The sequence below is a fragment of the Pezoporus flaviventris genome, unplaced genomic scaffold, assembly GCF_033815535.1.
Source record: "Pezoporus flaviventris isolate CSIRO_AGI_PZ_B2104156 unplaced genomic scaffold, CSIRO_AGI_Pfla_v1 ptg000007l, whole genome shotgun sequence".
NCBI lineage: Eukaryota > Metazoa > Chordata > Aves > Psittaciformes > Psittacidae > Pezoporus > Pezoporus flaviventris.
In genome coordinates, this window is record NW_026892555.1 from 46,957,491 (window position 1) to 46,982,500 (window position 25,010).

The 25,010-nt window shown below is 38.3% G+C and overlaps 1 protein-coding gene across 2 annotated transcripts in view; it reads left to right on the forward strand.

The window, feature by feature from the left end:
• ZNF521 (zinc finger protein 521) overlaps positions 1–25,010 on the forward strand; it is a 232,050-nt gene that overhangs the window by 108,484 nt on the left and 98,556 nt on the right. Inside the window, exon 7 of one of the 2 annotated variants that reach the window (XM_061448618.1) lies at positions 4,437–4,521. The exons of the other annotated variant lie outside the window; for it this stretch is intronic. Within the exon in view, the coding sequence (XP_061304602.1) occupies positions 4,437–4,521 (85 nt within the window). The remainder of the gene's footprint in view (positions 1–4,436; positions 4,522–25,010) is intronic. 2 annotated transcript variants of the gene reach the window in all.

A 25,010-nucleotide genomic window follows, 5' to 3' on the forward strand; every position in this document is an offset into this window, starting at 1 on the left:
TTTTGTTGAATTTATGCAGCATATCAGTACTCTGGAAGAAAGAATAAGTAGTAAGGTGATGAAATTCCCAGATAGGACAAAACCAGGGAAATGTCAGAACAAAATAGGCAGATGGTAAACTTCTGAATGACTTTGACAAGGAGGTGGAGCATGGGCAGATACATAGCATATGCAGTTCATTTTCGAGTAATATAATGAGGCTGGGGAATAGAAAAAGAAGAATGTGTGGGTACCTCAGACAGTCACAGGGCACAGAAGGGCTACACAGGGCTACACAGGAGGATCTGCATACTTCTGAAGCTCTTCTGAATAGAACTGAATCCTCTAGTAGAGTGGTTATTAGTTGTTTTGCTTGTGTATAAAAAAATTATGAACACAGGTCATATTCTTGGGCCATTTCTAAAAGCAGCAAAGCCTCATTTGACATGACATAGACACTGGGCACCTTTATAGAAAGGAAATTCTGAAAACCTTAAAGTGATAGCTGAGGATCAGGACAATGATTAAAGGTCTAGAAGATATTAATTATTCAAAAGGTTAGAAAGACACATGCATATGCTCTGCATGGATTGAAGACCCAATCCAAAGCTCATTAAAGGAAGACACAGAGAAGCTTTGCATGCTGGAAGGCTTTAAATCGGTTTTGTGAACAGGAATGCAAGAGGCAACCAGATTGCCCGGTGCTCTTGTGAGATGGTCCAAGCAGTTACTCTTGTACAACAATTTTGAATGGCCCCAGGAATGAATGAGGCCTCAGATTTACACTTAAATTGGGACTTACATTTGTGTCGGGAGGAGCTTTAGTGAAAGTTTGTGGGCTTGTTTGTTGAAGAATTTTTGTGAAACATGAGGCAACAGTAATGTAAGAAATGAAAGGAAAATGTTAAACCAGCTTCATAATTCCATCAAGTTAGTATAAGTGTCACTCTTCTCTGGAACAAATCTTTGGAAGTTTTGAAATAAGGCACAGTTTAGAGTGCAGTACAGCTTCTCCAGCTACTATTACTGGTCCTGAGTCCATGTGGAAATGCACTGGAAAGGGTCTTCTGTGACCCACTCTTGGCTGATTTGAAATTATTCTGTAACAAGAAATGAGTGTCGGCTTGTGTTTGTGTTTGGAAGGGAGAACGAGGATGATGGAATGTTGATGTCTAACAGGAGGCTGACACGTCCTTTGGCAAATGCAGTGGTGGCAGATTAAGGTGTAGATGCCCTCAGCTGTCTACCCTTCATCACTCTGTGACCCTGGGCTGTGAGCTGGAGCAGCAAGGCAGGGCCTGGGTGCTCACTCACTCTTTCTAAGTCTTCTGTAGGCAAGGGTGACTGGCACAAGTACTGCAAGGGTGACTGGCACAAGTACTGCAAGGCTTCTTCCCCAGCTATCCAGGCAAGGGACATGAAGCTGCAATACTCCAGGGCTCATTTCTGTCTTCCCCACCAAGTTTCACCTTTGAGTGAACACGGCGTGAAGAGGGGCTGAAGTCTTCCCTTGAATTTCACCCCGTTAGGGATCTGGGACCTGCCATGAAGCACGTCAGGACCCAGGAACTACTGTGAGCAGTTGAGTCCCATGGTTCTGACAAAGCTTGTGAGACTGAGATGTAACTTGCAGTGAAAAAGGGCTTCCTTGGACTGTGAAACATATAGAAATAAGTAGTGCGGTTTGTTCAGCTTGGTGTGAAAATGACTGGGTTTGATCACTTTGAAAATCTAAGTGTAATTGGAATTTGCTTACTTTGCTTTTAAAATAAAAACTTAACCATGCACAAGTTTAGACACTTTGAGATGAGTGTGTGTTGAGCTAATAAAAGTTGATGTCAACACTTTAGAATATGTTTGGAAACAAAAAACACCTAGTGTTTGATCAAGCAGCAGTAACAAAAACATTCTTCACTTCATGATAAAAAGAAAACCTCTGTGTGATTCCACAAATATGTCAGATCATTCTGGAGAAGCTAGTAAGTGCTAGTAAATTACTGTTTTTTGTTGTTGTCAAATGACTTTATTTTTTGGCATTAGACTTCAAAAAAACCCCAACCTTTGGATGTGTTGTCATAATGTACATCAGTCATAATTTTGTCAGCAATTGTTGACATGCACTCTGCATTGCTATGCTAACAAGAGAAAAGACCAGCCATTAAGTTTATGTTTCTTTGTTTTTGAACAAAGTCACATATCAGGAATAATGCTAGGGGTATGCTAATAAACAATATATAATGCCAGTCATCAGGGAGTAAGAAATATTTTCTAACTAGTTCTAAAGGGAAACAATGTTTAAAAAAAAGGAAGAGTGATTGTTATTTATGCAATATTGTTGTTCTATATGTCAGCATCAAAAAGCATCTTGTAAAGAGCTTAGCATAATAAATCCTTGATCGTGACTGTCATTATTTAGAGGTCTTTGATAGATCTAGATGTAGTGCAGTAAGGTTAAATTTACCAACATATAACGGGAAATCCTTTGACTGAATCTGAATTCTACCAATGTTACCAGTATTGTCACAACAGCAAAAAAGAGAAAAGTGCTGTACCTTTTAAAACAGCAGGCTTTGCAAATCATAACTGTAAAACTAAGTCAAAGCAAGATTTGTTTTCTGGTTGCCCATTGATTTTGCTTGTCTGTAATGATTTAACTTGGGGACATTTCAGAAAGCTAAAGTTGATTTAAATGAAAAGTGGCAAAAAAGGCTTCTTATTGTTTCCACCAAGAAGTGATGCAACACAGTTTTGTTACTGTCATCAAGAAAATTAAAACAGCCTCTGTGTATGAGAAGCAATGGGAGATTTGTAAAGAGGAGCCCACAGGAACATTTAATTTCAGAACTGACTTTGATTAGTCATGAATTTTTCAGTTAACTTGGGGAGATATAATTGCGTATGTTTAAAAAGTCTTTATATTCCTTCCTACAGGCTTGAAGTAGAAAGATACTTAACGGAGGGGCACTTCATCTGTCCGGGACAGGGCATCTAAATTTAGATGGTGATAACAAATCCAGCAAGTCGTTAATAATGTTTAGAGTCAGGTGTAAAATAAACTGGTTTTTTTTAATATAATCAATAATACCAGCTGCGTAACACTCTTCAGAAGTTAAATTTGTACGATAGGCTGTATTTTTGATGCACATTATCCAGTGAACCCTCCTTCTTCCCCACCTAGTATATGTGAAATCTGCAATTTACTACATCTGTGCCAGCTTTTTCTAGCTTTACATTCTTTAAAAAATATATGTTTTTCTTCGTTTTTTTTTTCTTTTTGCTGATGTAGGCAAGGTGCCTGTGGCTGTACAGAAAGATATGTGTCTCTTTGAGTTACTGCCTTGATGTGGCAGTTCAGGGCTTACCTTGCTTTTGTTGCATCTTCAAAACAACAGTTGAGCTTTCCAGCACTGTTACCTTAGGACTTGCGTCCTTGATACTACAATTATGCAGTTGAATAATTTTATGAATCTGACTTGTCTCATTGGACGCTTGGATAACTTCAGATTTTAAGTTTTATGATGAAAACACAAAATCTTACTTTTGAATATACTCTTTAGTTTTCACTTTTAAAGTAATGCTTTCCTATATCAACTCTCTGGCCAATTCAGGTCAAGAAGAAGAATAAGAGAAAATACAATCGCATTCTTAGGATGTGGAAATGTCTTGGACAAGTGATGTACCTTGTAGAAAAGCAAATAGCAGATCTGTTTTGAAAGACACCAAGACACAAACGAAAAACTTCTCTTCTGCACCAAAGAGAGAAATGCATACCCTGGTTTATAATGAAACTTGATCTGTATACACCATGGTTTTTCAGTTAAGTCAGGCCTAACGTAATGTGGTCAGAAGGATTGCTCTCTGCCTGGTTTCCAGCCAGCCTTCTCACTTGGTGCAGACTTGCCAATAGACACCGAAACAACTGCCCAGGTACAGTAACCATTTGTCCATACAAGCAGGACTCCTTGAAAGATGGCAACCTGATGGACCATTTTAAAATGTATGGTGCAAAGGAGATTTGCAGCCCAGTTGAGAATGAAGGAGAAGCAGATTTCTGATTTCTGTGTTCTGTTCCTAGCTTCCCCCAGTTCTGTAGTGGGCCTAATCCGTTGGTATAAAGTGAAGGATTCACATTGATGTTTGTATTGTTTGAATCACATCCCACACATCCTCACTGCATTTTGCCTTCCATGAATGTAAAGCTGGTGTTTTAGCAAAACTGGTCTGTCCATGGAGTTAGACAGCTGAAAAAATACAATCTCTACAGAGTTTCAGGAAATTCAGATGAAAGTTACTAGAAATCTACAGAGCATGATATTTTTTTAATATTAATAATTAAGCCTTAATGAAAACACTGCTGGAGAGCTTTAAATGACCACTTTGAACTCAGTATTTTGAGTTATAATGAAATGGTTCCAATTGTACATTTCAGTAAATTTTATCTACCCTTGTTTCTTTAGAAGAAGACCTACCAGTGCATCAAATGTCAGATGGTTTTCTACAATGAATGGGATATCCAAGTTCATGTTGCAAACCACATGATTGGTAAGTGAAGCACTAAAACTTCTCGAAGACAGATAGCCATTTGTCTTACTCATGATCATCATTGCCTCTAAAATTAAACAGAGTTAAGGAGAAATTAATTGTGCATCCATCAATGATTAACCTAGGCATGATTGACTTTTTTATTCATATTATTAGACTTGATAAAGCATTAACGTACTTTATTTTCTGCAAGGGCTAGTTTAGACTTCTGCAGAGAATTATATATCTACTGCCAGTCAAAACACAGGTGATTAGCAAATTAAACTTCTAATCGTTTTTGCATTATTGAAAACAAACTAACAGGAATGGTAATGAACTGGATGTTAGCTTTCCGTAGAGTTTTAGACAGGTTTTAATTTCAGAAGTTATTATGGTAATGACACTACTGTGTACTTCTCAAGCACCTTGGTACCAAAATCAAAACTGGCAAGTTTTTGTCATTAGGAAACATAAATAATTCAAATGGCCATAAAATAGTATTGTTTGTTGTATTTGAGCAGTATGGAAAAAAATCCTGAGTGTATCTGTACACAATTAAATGCTATCATTTATTTGAAGAAAAAAACAAAAAAACCCAAGGAATTGTGGTATTCAGTAATGGAATCTGCTCTTTTAGGTACAAATATTAAAAAAGTCTTTTAGGATTCCTGAATCCAAGGCTGGCTTGATGTTTACAAGGCTGTTACAGTTGTAAATTGGAGTAAAGCAAAACCTGCTTTTTCTTTGATATTCATATTTTCCTATTATTTGCTTATTCCCCATGGTTTACCCATAATGTTTTCAATTTGGTAACCACTCAGTAATAGCACTAAGAGTTCTATCAGCCAATTAAATTTATCAAGCACATCATTTGCCCGCTAATAAGATAACATTGCTGGAGTTGTCTCATTTTTTTTAGCCTCCTTTCCAAATTTCACTTTTCAAGACAGGGATGGATACCATTGATTTTTTTACTCCTGCCTCCTTTACACTGTTTTTCTTGCTATAATGATAGAAAAACATACAAAGCACAGACCAAACAGTATAGTATAAAAGCCAGTAATTAAAAAACCAACAGAAGAAAATTTGCTGGTTTTTTTCATTTTTTTAACTTAAAAATATTTTGACGTTCGTTGTTTTTTTTTCTTTGAAGGTAACATGCAGATTTCTTCCATAAGCACTAGTAATTTGGCTGCACTGTAAAATTTACCTGCCAAAACTTAATAGCCCATTTGTCTAGGTACTTTATTAACAGGTTTTAATACATTGAGAGCACAAACATTTCATATGCTTTTCATAGAATTAAATAAATGCGAATGACAGCCTGGTTTTGTAAAGAAGCAAAGTGATTTGCCTGTTGGATTAAGCTTTAGTTTTGATATTTTATGTCTTTGGGGAGGAGATAATTTGAACTGCTTCACAGTATTCAATCTGGGTCAGTAACGTGGAATTTAGAAGTAGGTTATTACCACCAACAGAACTCACCATTTCTGCTGTTTTCTTTGAATCCGCTGTTCAACATGTTCTTAAATGAAACATATAGTGACACTGTATAAGAGGTGAGAGGGAACATGGACACTATGGGTAATGGATGATGCTGGAATAGCAGAGTGGTGTGTGTGCTTACCACACACTTCACCAGTGCCCCACGTTTTCGGAATAGGAACCCACTTCTTTCACAAAATACTCAGATTTTCTCTCTTTTATTTTCTTTCTCTATTTTCTGGATGAGTATTACTAGAGGGTCAGAATGGGAGGAGAGAAAGGAGGAGAGAGCCAGTAAAGCAGGACAAATCCAGTTAGCTGGCTTCAGCCTGCAGATCTGCAGAGATGGAGATTTTCTTAAACTGAGCTATTAACTGCCTATGTTTTATTTCTAAAAGCTGGATGCGGTGGAATGAGAAAGAGAATCTTTTTCAAAACATTTAATTGTTTTGTCTGTATTGTATCTAATCATGCATGATATTGCTTCATGACATAACCATAGTGACACAGATTTAAATGTACTTAATGTAAAACCTTCCCAGTGAAATAAAGAAGGAGCTTGCAAAACATACAGGGAGATTTGCCGGTCATGCTTGTGGTAATCTGTGTTCAGTGGAAGATTCTTATCTGCACTGCCAGACTTAGCAGTGCAGCTCCTAATGATATAGCCTCGATTAAGCAAATGCAGGGGGATTTTGTATTGGGGTGGAGTGAAAGGAATATCAACGTTCCGGAGAGTTTTGAATGTGACCTCGCAGTCAAAGCACAGGGAAAAATAATTTCTGATCTCCGATTCTGTTAGCCTTCTCACCACTAATTGGATTTTTCCTTAGCTATCTTTCCAGTTTCATTCTTCCCCCTCCCCTTTAATTTATATCATTGTTCACAGGCCTTTTTCCAAGACCATATTCTGTCTTGAGAGAAAGGTTCAAGGCGTGACATTAAGCTGTTTAAAATTGGTCTTAGCTTATGTGTGTCTGTAGGTAGGCTTATAGTATTCATGTATAATACAGAAAACAGGCAAACCCATTTGTGTAAATATATATAATACATAACCCGTATACATACACCCATAGATATCTGGATGCATATCAATATGCAAATCGAAAAATATTTTAGGTGAAACACTTAAGTGAATATCGATTTGTTGATTGACAGCCCATTTGCCAAAAAAGAAAAAATGGTTTCCTAAACACATTGGTTCCCCCTTTTCTACATGTAGCTGATAAAATGTATCTTCTTGTCCTGCTTTCCTAGTAGGAGATGGGCAGAACAAGGTGTGTTTTCTCCTCTGCAGAAGGGAAAGTGATAAAGCTTCGGGAAAAGAGAGAGAAAAAAAGGACTTTAAATGTAAAGGAAAGGGAAGGTAATCTGGGAAGGCAGGAGTTAAAAAAGCCAAACAGTGTGATAATCCCTAGATCAAATATAGGGGCAATAAATGTCTTTACAGACATCATCACAAAGTGTCAGGAACTGTTATTTCCTCTCACAGTAAAATGTTAGTAAAATCTGTGGTGCGGTTATTGATGGATGTGGTGTCCTCTTACCTGAAGACACCATATCATAATCATAATTCAGTGAAAGGGGAAAAGGAGAGTCAGTTGGGCCATGGGACAAACAAGAAGGTGAAAAGTCATCTGCCAGACTCCACTCAGAAGGGGATAGGAACCACCGATAGAGATGCATGCTCAGCCAGCTGAGGGAAACAGTTCATACTCACCATCTTTTTGGACATTTGGAACCTAGAAAAGTTTATGGTGTCCCATCTAATTACCGTGCCTTTTGAACATGATCCTGGGATGTAAACTGAGTTCATGTTGCTAACATCCACAGAGAGAAGTTACATTATGGAAGGTCACTGAGGCAAACATACATTTATAAAACCCCAGTGTGAAACTTAGACTTTTAAATAAGGCAACTGGAATTACTTTGTTGGCTAAAATAGCTCCACTGAGGGTAGATATTTTTAGGTTGTGTGTATGTGTGTGTTTTTGTCTAATCAAATATAATCTCAACTAGACATTTAGCAGGGGAAGAAGGATTAGAGGCTATTTGAAAAGCCTCTTACTCTTCTTTGTTAGGAGGGTATATAATGTTTTTACAGATTTTGTTATACGTTTCAATCAATTCAACAAGAGGGATTATGCCACCTAATGGAAAATAAAATCTGCAGATGACCCAGTGAAGTGTAACCTGAAGTATCTTTAACAACAACGTAATTTACATTAATTATTACATAAGTTATATATTAAAAAGATATCATAGGGATAACTTTCCTCAGTAACTGCATGTTCATTACTTCTAGAATTTCCCATTTTAAAACTGTTCTGCAGCCTTCAGTTTGGTCTTCCCAGCATCTTTGCGAAGGGACGGGGCAATAAGCCTTTTCCATTGAATAGATGAGGACAAAGAGGCAAAGAAGTGGAATTCCTGGCTTGCATTAAGTGAGTGAAAGTTCAAGAGTTCTGACTGCCAGATCTGTCTGCACATTTCTAGACACCGTGCTTGTCGAGCAATGCCTGTGTTTGCTTAAACTACCCACTGATTCAAGCTTAGGCTAAGCGATGCCAGTGGACAGAAAGAAAGTCAAACTGTGAGCTTTTTTAAATAGGCCCTCTGTTTAGGCATTATTTTAGACCTAGATGTAAGCATGTACTTTTGCTTGGAAAGCATGTTTGTTGGTGTGTATGTATATTGAAATTTGTTGGTAAAACAATTTCTTAGCTTTTGGGTGGGAAAGGAGGAAATGTAAATCCAGGTGTGTTTCACATGTGTTTAGGAACTGCTGGCATAAAGGGCGATTCTTCATCCACCTTCTTTCTTTTATCTTTCCCCCCAGGTGGAATAAATAGCATTTTTAGCAGCTTTCTTTGAGAAAATTCTATTTCTGGGTGCATGGTGTCTATTGAAAAGGGAGGCTTTCTAGCATCCATTTGTTTTCATCAAATAGTTTACAGCTGGCATTTGACCTGAGAGGGTAAGGAAGAGAATCTGCCATTGTTTGTGTTCTGTTAGCTGCACTGCTCCTCCTATTATTTTCCCTGTTATTTTAAGCAGACAAGCTAAACATTGTTTTTTGCTTCCACTGATTCTTTTACATCTGTAGTATTTGATGCAGTTCAGTGTAAATAGACTAAACGGTTGCCGTAACAGTTGCCTAGGATTTTGCACATATGTACATGGAGAGTGGCTCAGAACTGGGGGAGTGTAGACATGTTTAACTCAGAAAAGGAATTACTCCATATAAAATTATGAGGCTCAACAGCAGTAGTGTAAATTTGTAAGTGCTCTGAGTAAAGTGCTGTTAGGCATGAGATAATGTAAAGAGATGACATTGCCAAGAACTATTTATGAAGAGCTTAATTTTTTTCACTCTGATAATTCTTGACCAATAATTACCAGCTTCTAATTATCTATTTTAGTAGAAATAAATCTCTATCACTATGGAGGTTGGCATTGCAACTAGCGCATAAATCCCCAAAGAGGTAAATGTGTTCCAAACAGCCACAAACAACTGTCTCATGAAACATAGTGAGCAAATTGCGAGCTGCTGGCTGTGCACAACAGAGCAGCACATTTACCATTGAGGACTGATCAGGCTGACAAAGAGAATGATAAAAGGGGGAAACAGCCACAATCTTTGTAGTTCGCTGCTACTTCTGTTGACGAAAAAAGCAAGCCTCAGTATTGTAGCAAGAACCACTACCTCTCTGAAGAGTCAAAGAGCAAGGGGGAAGAGTGTCATGGCCAGGATTCAGCACCTTTCTGCAACCCTACTTTTGACAATTCCTAAATATATCATTTCTGATAAGTAAACAGACTTTTCTTTCTTTAACCTTTCCAGTATCCTGTATAAATCACTTTTTGTAAAGTCTGTTGTGAGGGGGAAAGCTTGTTTTTGAGGGAAGGATGTTGTGTAGAATTGAGTGAGGTAGCAGGTGTGAGCAGGAGGAGGAAATGAAGGGAAAGAAATAAAGATGCCAAGCACTGAAGTTAGGAAGCAAATGGGAAAACAGGATGAAGCAACCCTGCAGTTGACAAGAAGAATTCTAGTTTACACCAGCAAATACTTCATTAAATTCCAAGTAAACAAATCTATGCTGGAACAATTGTAGTTTAAAAAGAAGAGTATATAGAAAGTGCAATCTAACATTTCAGTTTCCCTGAAATTTTACAGCTGTGTTTTACAATAAGAAGTAGTATGTAACCATTAGAAGACATAAAGACATGTGTTATTGCAACTCACGATTTTTGATATTTTCAGTGACAGTGATATAAGTAAATAATATATATATATGCTTATGTGTTGTGTGGATATGCATGTTTGCATTATGCATGTATTAACTGCATGCATAATAAACCTATAAAAATAAATCATCTTATTTGCCTCACATTTGTGAAGTGCATAATATGGTACATATGGACCACAACACTGATGTTAGGACTAAGGAAAATCTCAGTCAGCTTTCTGGAGCCCAAGAAAATTTTAGGCTGGTTGCAATAGCATGTGGCAGTCACAGATTCTGTTACCTGTCTGCTGCCTAAGATCAGGTCATTAAACGCCATGATTTTCCTTTCACTTACATGGAAAACTGTGCTGGGTGACTAAGACTTGTTGCAGTATGTTGACCTCAAGTAATAAGTCTTCAGCACGTCAGTTTAATTAACTCTATACTAAAACTGACATTGTGAAGTTCCTCTTACACGAGGTTTGGATAAAACGAATCCAAAGATATGCATCTATGCACTAGAGGAGGAAGAAAATGGAGACTTCCTTTAGTTGATCATCTTTTGCTGATTCCTGAGTAGTAAGGAATAGAAACCGTCGATTTATACTGAAGGACAGATCATACCCTCTTAGCACTGGGAGATCTGCTGGATACTTGGGAATCTCCTATTTACAGTTGGAGCTGTCAAGAAGTTGTCTAAAAGTTAGGGGATACTTGGTTACATTGTCTGTAAAAGGAGGAGATGTAATTGAGATACCCAGGAAAACAAGCATTTGGAGTGAAATCTGAGAAAACGTAGGTTTATTTCGTGAGGAGCTGGGTTACAAAAGAGGCGAAATCTGGGCTGTTTAATACTAACAGGAAGCTACTCTCCTGTGGGCAATGCTGGCTTATTTGAAAAGCCCATAAAGGGTTTCTGCATGGACCATACAAAAGGGATACTTTCTCTTTAATAGCCATCTGTACAGGAGAGATGAGAAGTGGGCCAGGTCATCTCTCCTCAGCTGTCATGATATTAACGTAGGTAATGGAGCAAGCTCTGTGTTCTGCTGGGTGTTGTTTTTCATAGATGTTCATCGATTTACACAGATAATTCTATTTATTTCTTAGAGTTGGTCCAAGCAAACCAGGCAGAATAACAAACACCAAAGCATTTCAAATGACTTTATCTTTGTTGTTTTGTAATGTAACTTTTGTCTAAAAAATGGTGTCACACCTACTGTGCAGATGGCTGCATGATTTGTAAACCAGCCAAAACATTTAAACAAATGTGTGATCTGGGGATAGATTAAATAAAGGATAAAATGGAGTGTGGACCACAAATTCTAATAATCAGATGATTTTAAGTTGTGTGTAGTGTGGAGCGATGGTAGCAGCGATAGCTGGGAACGCTTGCCAATGACAGCAAGGTGCCTTACAGATCTCAGGATGGAGCCTCTGGCCTAGTAGGCCTCAGTTTGAGGGCTGCACATTTGCTGTACAGCTGGCAGCTCTGTATGGGGACATCAGATAAAACTTATGTAAAATGAAGTGTTATTGCTTAGTATGAAATTGGGCAGAGAGGGAATTTGCAGACAGTAACTGAAAACAGAATTCATGGTACCAATGAAGCAGACTGTAAATATGAAGAGGCTTTAATTATCTGCGCAATTTAACAAAAAATTCAAGATGTATTCGGAAACAGCAAAGGCAGCTGTAAACGTGCTGGAGCAGCACCATGCACTGGGCTTCAGGTTAGGTGTGTCACCTATTCATTTGGGTTACAGGTACCTTGCTATCCCCCCACGCCCCAGGGTGCCTGCTGTCACCCAATGAAGTTGCCCTGCATGGAGCTGGGGCTGCATTTCAGGGGGTTGAAGGAGGGACGGCTGCTTGCTTTTTGAGACAGCTTTAAGTCTGGGCTTTTAAAATCACGAATGGTTCAGTCAGGACATAGTATGCAGACGTATATGAACCCTTCTGGGGGGGAAGGGAAGGCATCTTGGATTTAAAAAATTCTGGTAAAATAGAATTAAATTGCCTTATTATTAAATAATACTGTTAGTAGTAATAATGGTAATGCTAATACTACTAAAAGTAGCATTTGAAAAATGTCCACAATTCAGGCTGGAGCTGATTTGTAAAGAAATGAAGCAAAGCACACGGAAGCTTTAGATTTTTTCCTGCAGAAAAGCCTGTGGTGTGAACAGCGCTTGATGAAGGGGATGCTCTCGAAAGGTAATGTCAGGCAGTACGGAAGTTGTTCCTCTCCCATTACCTGCTGTAACATTCTCCTCCGAGCCACTGCAGTGATATACCGTGCATGTTAATACTTAGGCACCACGGGCTGAATTAATGGCACAGTGTCAGCCTTCCCTTTTGTTCTTTGTTGCTGACCATTTGTATTGCAGGCTTTATCAGGAACCTTAGCGCATTCCTTCGGCTGTGTTTAACTGTCAGCACAGAGGGTAGCCTCATCACTGCTTTTCTAAATCATCCCTGTTCCAAGCAGAGAAACCTCCGGTTCTTTGACGGAGTGCATCCCGAGGTTTCTCCCTGCGGTGTACACGCAGGAAGCGAAACAAAAGAAGCCAATATGGAGAGTGGGTGTCGAACTTCAGCTGCTCATATTGTTGCATTTGGTGAGCTGACGGGGTTTCGTAGGTCACCTTTAGAATTATGCCTATGACAGCAGTAGCTACCTGCCAAGATTGCAAGGTATCTCACAGCTCTCAGGATGGAGCCTGTGGCCTGGTAGGCCGCCGTTGGAGGGGTACACATTTGCTGTACAGCTGGCAGCACTGTATGGGGCAGCAATGTGGGCTGTTAGGGAGCTGGAAAGGAGACAAGCATGAAATTTCTTCTAACCCCAACTCTGTTTTTCTGTACTGTTGGCTGCTTCTCAGTTCCTTGACAAAAAAACCAATCAGGCACCCTTTAATCCGCCTGTGATTACCAGTGGTATAAAAAGAGAAGCATAATGAGGAAAAATGCCTCGTTTTGTTGCCTTCAAAAGCCAACAAATTGGAGTTAACTTGACAGGAAGTGGCTTAATAATTAGATTATTTATTTATTCCTGACACATATCCCCCTGTTACTAGTCTCAGGAGATCCTGTAGATGGTACGATTTTCAAGCTGCCATTACTTCGCTGTCTTCTGTGAACAAAGAAGCTACTGTCTATCAGTCAATTAAATGCACTCTTTAAGCAGAGGCTGAGAAGTCCTCAATGGATAGAGCCCTGGGACACTGTGGCTGATGATTCCTTTCTCTGTACTGTACATCACACTCTCAACTACGGTCCCCACAGAGATGGAATAAAGTCATGCATTAAAATATCACTTGTTGATTTGTTTGCTAATGAAGAGCCATTGAAATGTTTGTGTATTTCTGTGGCAAAATTGTTGATAAAAGGACTACTTGCTTGCATATCTTACTTCATCTTCAGTAAGCGCTTATTTAAGACATACTAAAATTAAAGTCAACAAATTAAGGAAAAAACAGAGAGATGGATAATATTGGTTTACTTGCAATTCACATCAATGTAAATAACACTGAGAACAGGAAGAAGAGAGAAAGGGGAATAATAGTACTTCAACCATGTCTGTTACAATTTTCTTCATTAGTAACAATAAGGATCTTTAGTGGGCTTTTTTTCTGGTGCAGTAATGAGCACCCATTTTGAGTAATAAAATTGCTAAAGTATCATTTAAAAATTATCCTGGACATGCAAGAATATTAAATTTAAGTAAGTAAATAAATAAATGTAAAAACCTGAGATTTTGTTTCTGTTTTTTGCATTTCTATTTGGATTTTAAATGTGCCCAGTTAGCAAAAACTTCCAGCATTTAGAGATTAACTACACACAGCCAGTTAGCTTCTTAGCTGAGGAAAGTACAATTATGTCAAGCTAGTTGGTAACACTGGTTAAGCGTGCAAGCTTAATGCAAAACCAGCCAAGGTGTTCAAAGCTGGGGCTTCTGAGCTTAACAACACCCTCCCTCCCCCTCCTTGTATCCCACCAGGCTTCCTAACTGGATTTCATAATCTTGGTATATTTACTCTCCCACCATACTTCTTCCACCCTTTAAGAGCCCAGGTCACCAGAGTGAACTGGTGTGGACATTTTGGCCCAGGCTGGAGAGAGGAGGTGTTTGAATTTTGTTTTTATTTACAGAAGCTGGCGTACACGTATACCTGTCTTCACAGTGAAAATCATTAATTGGCAACATCCACCTGAAACTGATGCAGGTCTTATGGCACTTGTGTTAAAGAGCTATGTTTGCTCTTAAGAAATAGATAGTGCTATAGCAGTTCCCTGGTGAATGAGCTCTGTTCTGAATTTGGCCTCTGTATGACCATTTGCACATGCAAATAGAGCCTGTAACTATTCTATGATTCTATGATTCTATTACAGATATATTATATATACATATATATATATAAAGTCACTCATATCAGGATTATTGTTTTCAATGAACCTAACAACAAGCTATAGGGAATTAATTCAAACCAGCCTCAAATTGGAGTGTTTCTTATTCTGTTATTCCAACTCATTTTATTAGAAAAAGCTTATATACTCAGAGGTGTTCTATAATAGAAAATGAATTTGAAACCCATTCATTAATTGGTGATTAATACATTTCAGGATTAGTTTAAGCAAGGCCCTACCTCCTGCCCAGTCAAGTATGTTCTGGTTAATATCCAATTATCTGCACCTTCGTACTTATTATGTCTTAATATTTCGGATATGATAACCAGAAACTTGAGAGTAATGCTAATGAGCATAGAACAGGAATTAACCAGTGACACACTCAATGATCCTTACTGAGGAAAGTAACTCCTTCTGTCTCCTCAGCACAGTGGTCGAGCTGCCACCGCACTTTCAGTAAGCGGTGCTTTCAATTCAGCCTTTATGGAAGCTTAGAATTGTACATAGGTAAAAATTCTCGCTTTTGCATGCCTCGTAGACCAGGTATGGTCAGAAGATACTTCTGCACACCTTTTTCCACATGCAGAGTTACTTTTTTTAAGTGGAGCCAGTGAAAAACCAATAGTAAAGTAAAATTGTGATACCTGTTTAAAATACAAGCTGTTTTGTGATTGAATGCACCCTCTTACACTCACAGGTGTATAAGCTGAACAGCCTAGCTGTCATGTCCTTCAGCATGCAAGACAGCTTCTTTAGGGATGAGCAAACCAGATAAAAATACCTGTGAAATAAAATAAAAAAGATAAAAATTAATTGATAAATATGAAATGTAAATATTGCCAAATTAAAATTTTCTGTGCACAAAAATATCAAGCCCTTTAAGCTCAATATCAGGATCCTTGCCTGTGAAAATTATTATATGTCCTCAGTGAAACATGCAAGTAAAATCATGGGACCAACATATTAGTGGGGCAGAACTGAGTAATTCTGTCATGTGGCCTTAAACTAGCGTAATTATATAGGTAAATTCAATGTATAGGGAGAAAGGAAGAAGAAACTTTCTTTTTGGCATATTTTTCTTAACTAGCTGCTGTTTGAATACATTGTGCAATTCAGGGCATTAGGAAAAGCCCCCAAGGAAATGAAGCAGTGGGCAGAGTGAAGGAGACCTGCTCAAAGGTGCAAAGCCACATTACACATTATTTTTATTACATGAATATAATCCTATGTGTGTGGTACTTATCCAAGAGACTTTACAGAATATGGTATTCATAGCGTGTTGGACAAAGCTTATTTCAAAACACTGCCTCATTCACTGTGTTTATAGTGAAAGGTATGAGTCTCATGTTTGGATAAGAGTGAATGATACAAGGAACAGTATATTTGTATAATCAAAAGCAATCCTAAAACACATGTACAGCAACCAGAGTTAAGGATATGCCTGTAACATGCTGTTTTGAATTCTTTTTCCAGTGCCTAGCCATACAATTTGAATTTTCTCTCACACAGCACTTTATTGGAGTGTTGTAGTTCAGGACCTCAGCAGTATATTCTTAATATCTAGCTGTTTGGGTAGGTACCCTTTCTCCCAACTCTCTCACAGGCAACCTTCACAATGAATCCACTGTGCTTCTGGCTTCATTGCTTTTCATTGCACACCTATGCAAGTGCCAAGACATTAGATAACTGCAAAGAAATCCCACCACCCCCACCCCCAAGTTCCCCAGATGAGACTTCTACAGAGCAGTGTGTAATTCATTGAACAACTTGGGAGATGTTGATGTTTACTACCTCATTCAATTAGGCATTCAGAGGCAACACAGCCTTCCATTTGCTTCAAAGTTTGGTTAAAAGCCATAACCCAAATATCACTTAGTGCAAAGTGTGATTTGCAAACTGTCATAACATGATCAAATCAAACCCGATTTTCACCAGCACAGTTAAATACTCTTCTCTTCAGCTGAGTGACATTTCCTTGCCAAATTTGAACTTTTAACCCACATTACTTCTTGTGTGCTGTGATTCTTCAAGTCAGACTTAACAGGGATGGTATTTTTAAACTTTTTTGATTAAAAATATAGCTGAGTTTAGAAAAAGAAGGCTAAAATAAAACCAAAATAAAATTAAATAGGTGAAAAACGAAATAAATAGGCTTGGGCAGAGAGCTAATCTAGAAAACTTAACCTGAAAGATACTTCTTAATAATGAAAAAGTTTTCTACTTTTACCTGCCGCTGCATTTGCACCAGTGATGGAGTATGCCTAGTGGTAGACTGGAATTGTACCACCAGGAAAAATCCTTCATGGTGGTGCATGGGAATAAATCAGGTGACAGAAAATAGGACTCTAATTTCTATGATATGTCACCTAGGTTATCGTATTTTACACCACCTGCCGCTTTTGTGCTGCATATGCATCTCCTTCAACCCTTGTGATGGGTCATCCCGGCCAGCCTTTTTGTGGGCTGGTGATTTTCTTTGTCTCCTCTAACCTAAAGCTTCAGTAGAGGTTGTTCTCTTCTCTGACAAGAGAAACACTCTCAACACACTTTAGCTGCCCATTTTTCTTATATGTATCCTTCCCATTCATCTCCTTAAAAAGCATATTTGGAAAGCTCTTTGACTCTGATTTCTTCTATGCCATTTATCTCCCACAGAATGTGTTTAGATTCTTCATGGCATTGCGGAGTCTCACTCTCTCTTTCTCTCTTTGCTTTATGGTGTTCTCCTTTCTTGTTTGGCAGGGGAACTCCTTTTTTCAAAGGAAGTCTTGTTTTCAAATCTTTGCTTAACAGACTACAAAGACAATTTCTGTTTCAAAATGTTGAAACAGGAGTCAGAGTGGGTGCAAGTTTGTGGTGGTTCCAGCATTACCAATGACTTCTTCACTAGCCTAGAACAAATCATTGGAATGGGAAATGGAGACAGTGCTTACCCGCAGAGATTTTCCAAGACAAATTTGTTAATGTACGTTAAGAAGGAAAGTACTGTAATGCAGTAAATTGCAAACTATTAAATTCTTTGTGTTTTTTATTATCTCTTGGATAATAGGGAATTCTGCTGCTTGCCCTAGAGCTCCCAAATTTGGTTCGTGTTCCGTATCTATTTCCCTAAAAACGTTGTTCCTCCCTTTTACCATATCATCATTTTTTACAGATGTGCTCCCACTGATTTCTATTCTTGACATCACCTTCTTTCTACACATAAAAAAATTGTCCTTCATTTTCAGTCAGAACCAGTTAACAGAGAGTTAACAGAAATTGTGATGGCTTCCATGAGACAATAGCAGTGGCTTATTGCTCTTCAGAATTGTCCTTTGTCACTGCAGTTCTGAAAGTTACTTTAAGGTCCATCTACTCTGTGGATCCTGTACCCTGTGCATATCTCTTTCTCAATTTCTGTGTATTCTGCTATCTCATGAAAACATTTATTTTCTCCCTTGCCTAAACCAGTTATATTTCTTTGTCTTTCTTGGCTGTTGTTACTTTTGCAACTAATTATTGCTGTGCTTTGAAATGAATTTGTGGGTTCACGCTATAAAATATATTGGTAGTCTTTTGTGGCGTTCGGCTAAGGCTTATAGAAATGACACACATGTGCACCTTCAGGAGAGTGCTCATTTTTCAGTATTCTCTCCTGAAATTGCTTTATTTTTTAATCTATAGTCCTGATTCAGTACCAGCTATAGTTGGCACCACAGATCCTGTAGCTTTAAATAGGATGCCTTAATATTGCCCCTTTTTTATGCTGTATTGTAATGAAGCAACATCACTAAATTGCAGTGAAGGGTGATTGTTGCATGGGGATGACTACTACACCTTGGGGTCTATTCGCACCAGATTATTTTTTTATTGTTATTATTACAACCCATCTTTTTTACTCTCTTGATGCCAAACTTGCTGTTGGACATCCATGCAGCACAGGGGATCTTTAAAAACATTTTGGACATCAACTTGTCTCTTAGGTACACACCAATGACTGTTCAATTCCAGGCTCTGGCATCCTGGGTGGCTTTGCAATGCTTTAGTGATGCCAGCTTGGTCTCTTCTGTAGACTTGCAGTGTTCTTCATGATTTGCTCTTAAAAAAATTAGTTTGTGGCTGATAGAAGTGACAGGCACGGTGCTAACCATTTTCAGACAAGAACAATACTAGATTTATAACAAGTGGAGCATGCTTTTTCCCTTCTTGCTATTCCCCATGCATTTTACAATACAGAAGACTGCAAAAATGATTTTGTTTGAGCTGTTTCCTTTCCTTTTGGCACTGCGTTCACATTGAAAGGAAGAATTATAGCCATGATGTTAGTTTATCATCCAGTGCCATGATCTCAAGGAACCTTCAGCAAAATTCAGTTTCACCCAAGTAATAAAAAATATTGTTGTGAAGATACAAATATTTTAATAAAGACATTTTCTTTTACAAAATCTTTCTGACTTACAGGGCGAATGTCTAAATACAAGTTTCAGCTAGGTTAAAGTGCAGTAGTCTGCCTTAGTTGTACATGAAGCAGCCTTCATCCAGGAAGGCAAGTTTTAACTGATTGCTAGACAATAAAGTGAAAGGTAATAATTGATTTCGTGTGTGTGGGCCAAATAAATGTCCTGTGTTCTGCAACAACAGGGCAGCTCAGGAGACCATTTACTGCCATATTTACTGGAGGTACCAAGAGTTACTCCCTGCTCCCTTATACCCTTGTCACAGTAGCCTGACGTCTGATCACCCTACGCATTTTGTATGATTGATAGCAGCATTCCTGTCACCCCTCCCAGTGCACTTCTGGAACTCAGCATCCCCACTGGTGCTCTGCTATGGGGTGGAAGTAGGAACTACAGCTCTGTTGCATGACTTGCACAGAATCAGGTCTCCCAGGTGTGTTGGCTTGCAGCTCTAGTGGCCATGTTCTTTGGTGCTGTCCTTGCTGGGATTGTTTGCACGAAGAGAAATGTCCCAAAGCAAGAGTGTCACAGGGTCCTCCAGTTCATTTGTGTACCTGCATCTGGGTCTGTCACACACAATAAGTTTGAAATGGATTTGCATGCACCTTGCATTAGGAATTGTAATGAAAATGTCTGATCCTGAAAACATATAAATATGCACCTGATTTTATTCACATGAATAGATGCTACAGTTTTCCTTTTATGCTGGAATAAGGCTATATATGTTCTCAAGTGTTTGTAAGACTGGGACCTAAATTGCAATTCCATGTGGTATTTTAACATGTTCCAAATGCAGGGAAAAAAATATGTCTTCCATAATGAAGTTATCATCCCATTAAAACATCTTTTTTCCCTCTGTGATACCAAACGTGAATTTTGAGCTGTAATTTGGATTTTTTCCATCTTTGTGAAGATGACACATTTTTTTCATTGCAAGGCAGCTTTTTTTTTTTTTTTTTTCAGTTTCTTTTTAGCTTAATACTGTGGCCATGTAGCATTCCCATTTAAGTCAGGAATTAGAGCTGACATACCTTGAATTGAACTATCAATTCTTTTAAAACTGACGCCAGTTCCACACTATTTGGTCGTACAAACTTCCGATTATGGGCCAGAGAGCATTGATTTTTAGCTGTCATTTCTAGCACACACACTGCAGAATTGAAATTTAAACCTTAATCCACTCTTTAATACAATTAATTTTTAATGTGCAGTAATACTAATTGAAATAGCCTGAATTTAGTAAGTCACCACAAGACATTTTCAAAAGCAGGAGTCTCCACTGAGAGCTGGAAGGACAGATAATCATTGTTACAGTGTTTACAGAATGAATGCACACTCTGCAGGCAATTCCATGCCAAGAGATTTTTTTTTCTTAGTTTATATTAATGTATTTCATAGTGGATTTAAATTTGTTTTCAGTGTTTCCTACTGAAACACATCTCTGTTGTTGTGAGCCAAGTTACTTTGATTTTGTTTCAGTGGAAGTCCTTATTTTCATAGAATATTTTCAGTCTTACTTCTGCATTTTTAAAGTGACTGTCACTGTATTATGTAGCTGTCAAATGCATTGTGATGTCCAGAGAAATGGATTCAATTTTCTACCTGTAAAATGGTCAGCCATGCAGTTTCTCTGTATGATAAACCAAAGCTGCATGTTCTGTACCCAACTTCTTTTTCCCCTAGGTTTGCCTTTCATAGAAGCAATGTATCTTGTGTCATCCTGATTTCACTATATCACTTCTAATTTTCAGGCATGATCTTTTCAGATATTTTAGTGGGAGGATGGAGAGGGCATTCTAACAGCAGAGGAACCAATCTTGCACAGTTACCCAAGGAGGGATTTAATCATTTGTATGATAGCAAGATGCCATTGCTACATTTGTCTGATAAGAAGGAATACTTCTTAGAATGCATCAGTTCTTCTGATGAATGGGCTTGTACAGTGTTCAAAGTGAGCACCAATGTGAAGGGAAAAAAAAAAAAGTCATGTGCTTTATATTATCCTTTCATGGCTTTCACGTTACAGTATTTAATAAGCCAATAGTGCAGTTAAATATTTAGCAAAGGTTCCCTCAAAACCTTGCCATATATCCAAGTGGGATTTTGAGACATTTTGCAGCACATAAGTAAAAATTATGCTTTAGCTCTTGCAATGGTTATAGCATGGCATATTTCTTAAAGGAAGTGCAGGACAACATGGCATAAATACATTCAGCAGATTTCACACCCACAGAACACAAGAATTGATTCCCATTTTTCAGATTATGAGTTCAAACTGACTCCCATTTTATCAGAAGAAAGCTGCAGTGAGTTTATTTGCACGGAATATTAAACCAGCATTATAGCATTTGGTAAAAACCCTGCAACACACAGTGTGATTATTTCAAAGGCTCCTTATCGTAACATCATTTGTAACAATGAGCATTTTCTGAGTTGGGGGTGAGAGAAAAACAAAGATCCAGGTGTTACCCTCTTTTGAGGGTAACAGTTCATCACTAGCTAACACTTTTAGGTTCTGTAGTCTGCAAAATAGAGATTTAATAACATAGTTGCTGCATGATGCTGCTAATCAAACAATAATAAATCATTAGAAACCCTGTCTTCTTTGACAAACGTCTGCATGTTTCAGATCCTTGTTGTATGCTAATTAATCCTCAGTAAGTACTTGTAAAATAATTAAATGGCTTGCACTTAAAATACAGCCAAGCCCATTTTTACCATTTTAGGAAGCATATCCCATGTTATCTTCAGACAGAATTTGAGCTCTGCATGTCCTGTTTCTTGGGGTAACTCACAGATTTTAGGTGCTATGCATGATGCACACCCCTTTTTGCCCCTGTTCATGTTTAAGACTAGGCTACAAAGGCTGGGTGAGCCTGTCTGGCTATTATATCAGTGGTTTTGTCTCTGCTGCCTGGATGAGTACATTCCTGCCCCATACAGAGGCAGCACAGCAGGGCTGCAGTCTCCAGAATGCAGAGACAGGTAGCCAACAGCCTTGCAGGTGCTCAGCTGCCTGGATTGAGTATCCCACTCCTCTGTTTCCTGGGGATGTCTCCAGTCCTCCTACTTATTGCTTAGTGTGTGAGCTGTGTGCAAGAATTTGGGCCCACTGAAGAACTATATTTTCAGGTGTTCATAAAACAGAAAAGGATTGCTGTGGTAGTGGAAAGGATCACATAGTGGTATATGCCACACAGTGTTGCATGTAGTGGTTAGTTTAAGGCATGAAGGTGGAAGGCAGTATTTTTCTGTAAATTTTGTTTTCATTTTGGGTCAATATCTGTTTGGGGTTTTTTTCTAATTTTCAATTTGTATCAACGGTTAATCAGCTAATAGCTGCCTGGTTGGTTTTTTATACTGTACAAAAATAACTCACTTTCAAAGAAATAGGAACGTAGCCTGTTTACAAATTATTTGAATCCTATTTAAAATGTTGGATATATTTTGCTTAGGAAATCGTGTTCATATGTATGGTGTATTTGTTTAAGTATTCAAAAAATTAGGGTGTTAATTGCCTGCTTGTGTGTGAGTATATTGGAAAGTCTATATAGTTATATAGGGTAGGCATACTTAATATGCATAGCTTGATGTATGTTGACCTCAGGTTACGAGAGTAGAAAATCCCATTTTCCAGCTTGTTTCAAATGTAGTAAAAATGCTGCTTCAGTTGCTTTATGCTACTCACATTGGGAAAGGTGCTTATACTGTGATAATTATCATCAAGGAATATTAATGTGTTCAGCATTTGTAACCCAAAAACTCATTATAGCTTAAGCTGTGCATCATCTGTGAAGAGAGAACTTTGCCAGAATTCGCTCTTCACAGGGGTTGCCTCCTGCTTGTGATGGAGTGGTCAGAGTATTGTAAGAGGTCACTTAGGCTATTTTTGAAAGCTGAAGTTTTGCAATTTTTGATTCACTACCTTCTGTCTAGATAGCTTAGCATTCTTCCCCTGCCCCCCCCCCCCCCAAATTTGCTTTTTCTAATTGAATGCCTGGCGAAGTACATAAAGCTAAAAGATTGCATCTCATTATGTGAAAGAGGCTAAAGGTGTAGATATAAATATTGCACGTCAAGGTCACAGAGATTTCAGGGTCCATATTCCATCAGCATACATGGGATTTGCACAAACACCACTGTCACTCATGCTAATGGGACCTGGCCATTCCAATTCTGAGGTCTTTGATAAGAATCTGGTTTCTTACTTGTATTAAAGTGTTGATGCTTTTGGTAGTGCCGCCCACTTCAGTATTTATGTATTCTGGGGCCATATTTTGCTATTTCACCATGAAAAACAAGATGTATCATTTTTACAACTTTGTTGTCTTCCAAGCTCCTGAACCCAGAGTTTATCAGCCTTCACATTTCTAAAACATACTTGGGCAGCCTGTTACAAGCACCAGAGCCCCGTTCTTTCCTCTTTGAGTTTCACATCAGTGTCCCCCAGTTGACTGAGCTGATTTACATTAATGTTGTTGAGAGGAGATTCAGTCCTGTAAAGGTTATTTTGTATTTTCATTAGTATGTCTTGTTGGGAGAGTCTGCATGTAGCTGTACATTATACTACCTAACTATATGCCAGAATAGTTACAGAATAATATGACCAAAAGATCTACAAGTATATAATGCCTTGCAATAAAGAATTTTGTTGACTTGAAATTGAAATCTTCCTTCCAACTAAGCACTCTTTACAGACAGATATTGTGCTTCCACCCTTGGTAATGAAGACTATAGCAGAGCCAAAATTGTATTGTTCAGTACTGTTGTAGCTGGAATTTTTAATATGGCTGAGTTTTATTATTTCTTCTCAATACTGATACACTGCTTGTCATTTCTCACTCTTAATATTGCCTTATGTTGCATGTTGTAGTTTGCTTTATGTTGGGCAGAGAAGACTGAGTTTTGAGGACTGCTTTGTTTCTGAGGTCAAGATTTGAACCTAGCCTTGCTCTTGGGAGGACTAGAAAAATCTATTTCATAACTTTCTGCAGGCCTCAAAGAAGGCTAAGAAGACAAAAAACCCACAAAAGCCACAGGCTTAGTTTAGACCTGGTGAAAAGTTGGATTCATCAACAGGAAAGCTTTGCAGCCAATCAGCTTTTCTTCTCGTAAAGAGTCCCTGCTGTCAATGCATACTCCACTGATACTGCAGAGCTCTGGGGAGCCCTATGAGTCTCTTAAAACACCCACACATTTATCCAGAAATACCTAACTTGATAATATAGAACAAATCTGCTGAAGTAAGAAATCTCTTGCCTATTAAATCACCAAAATGAAGGGCTCGACAGGTAGGTAAACACAGTCCTCCTGAGCTGAGTGTGCCTATTACAGGTTTGCCCAGTTCACTGATGGGGGATAACTTTGGTTTGTGAAGTAGAGTGCTAATGCCTTATAATAAATGGCTGTCTTGAGCCAAGGAAAGATTCTCAGCAGGTGAGAATACTGTTGATGGGAAATAATATGGTACCATGTCTGCTGTGTGGATGTAAACCTAATAATCTCTATGAATTTTGAGTAACCCCGCTTCTCTTCCAAAGGAACATTATGAAAAGATTGCTTCCAAATCCTTCAGTTGTTCACTGTTCTTGTGACAGATGCCTTAGTCTTTACCTTGAGGCACTGGAAATGAATGTGTGTTCTTTGCACAAGATAAGGAGATAAGGATGTAGACTTTTGAAGGAGCAAATTGTATTTTCATGTAAGTTCACCATTTGCACTTGATGTGGTGAAAGCTGAATGTGAAGAATTGCTTTTCAACATTATTTCTCCATCTTCTGTATCTCAAGACCTCTGAGATATTATGCTAAAGTGTTCTGTAACATGTAATAAAGAAATGTTGGAAAACTAGAAATAGAGCAAGATTGCCTTCATCAATTTGGCTGTGCTTGGATTGCTCTAGCTACATCTTAAATCAGAAAAAGGGTCATCTTTGTGCTGCATAATAATG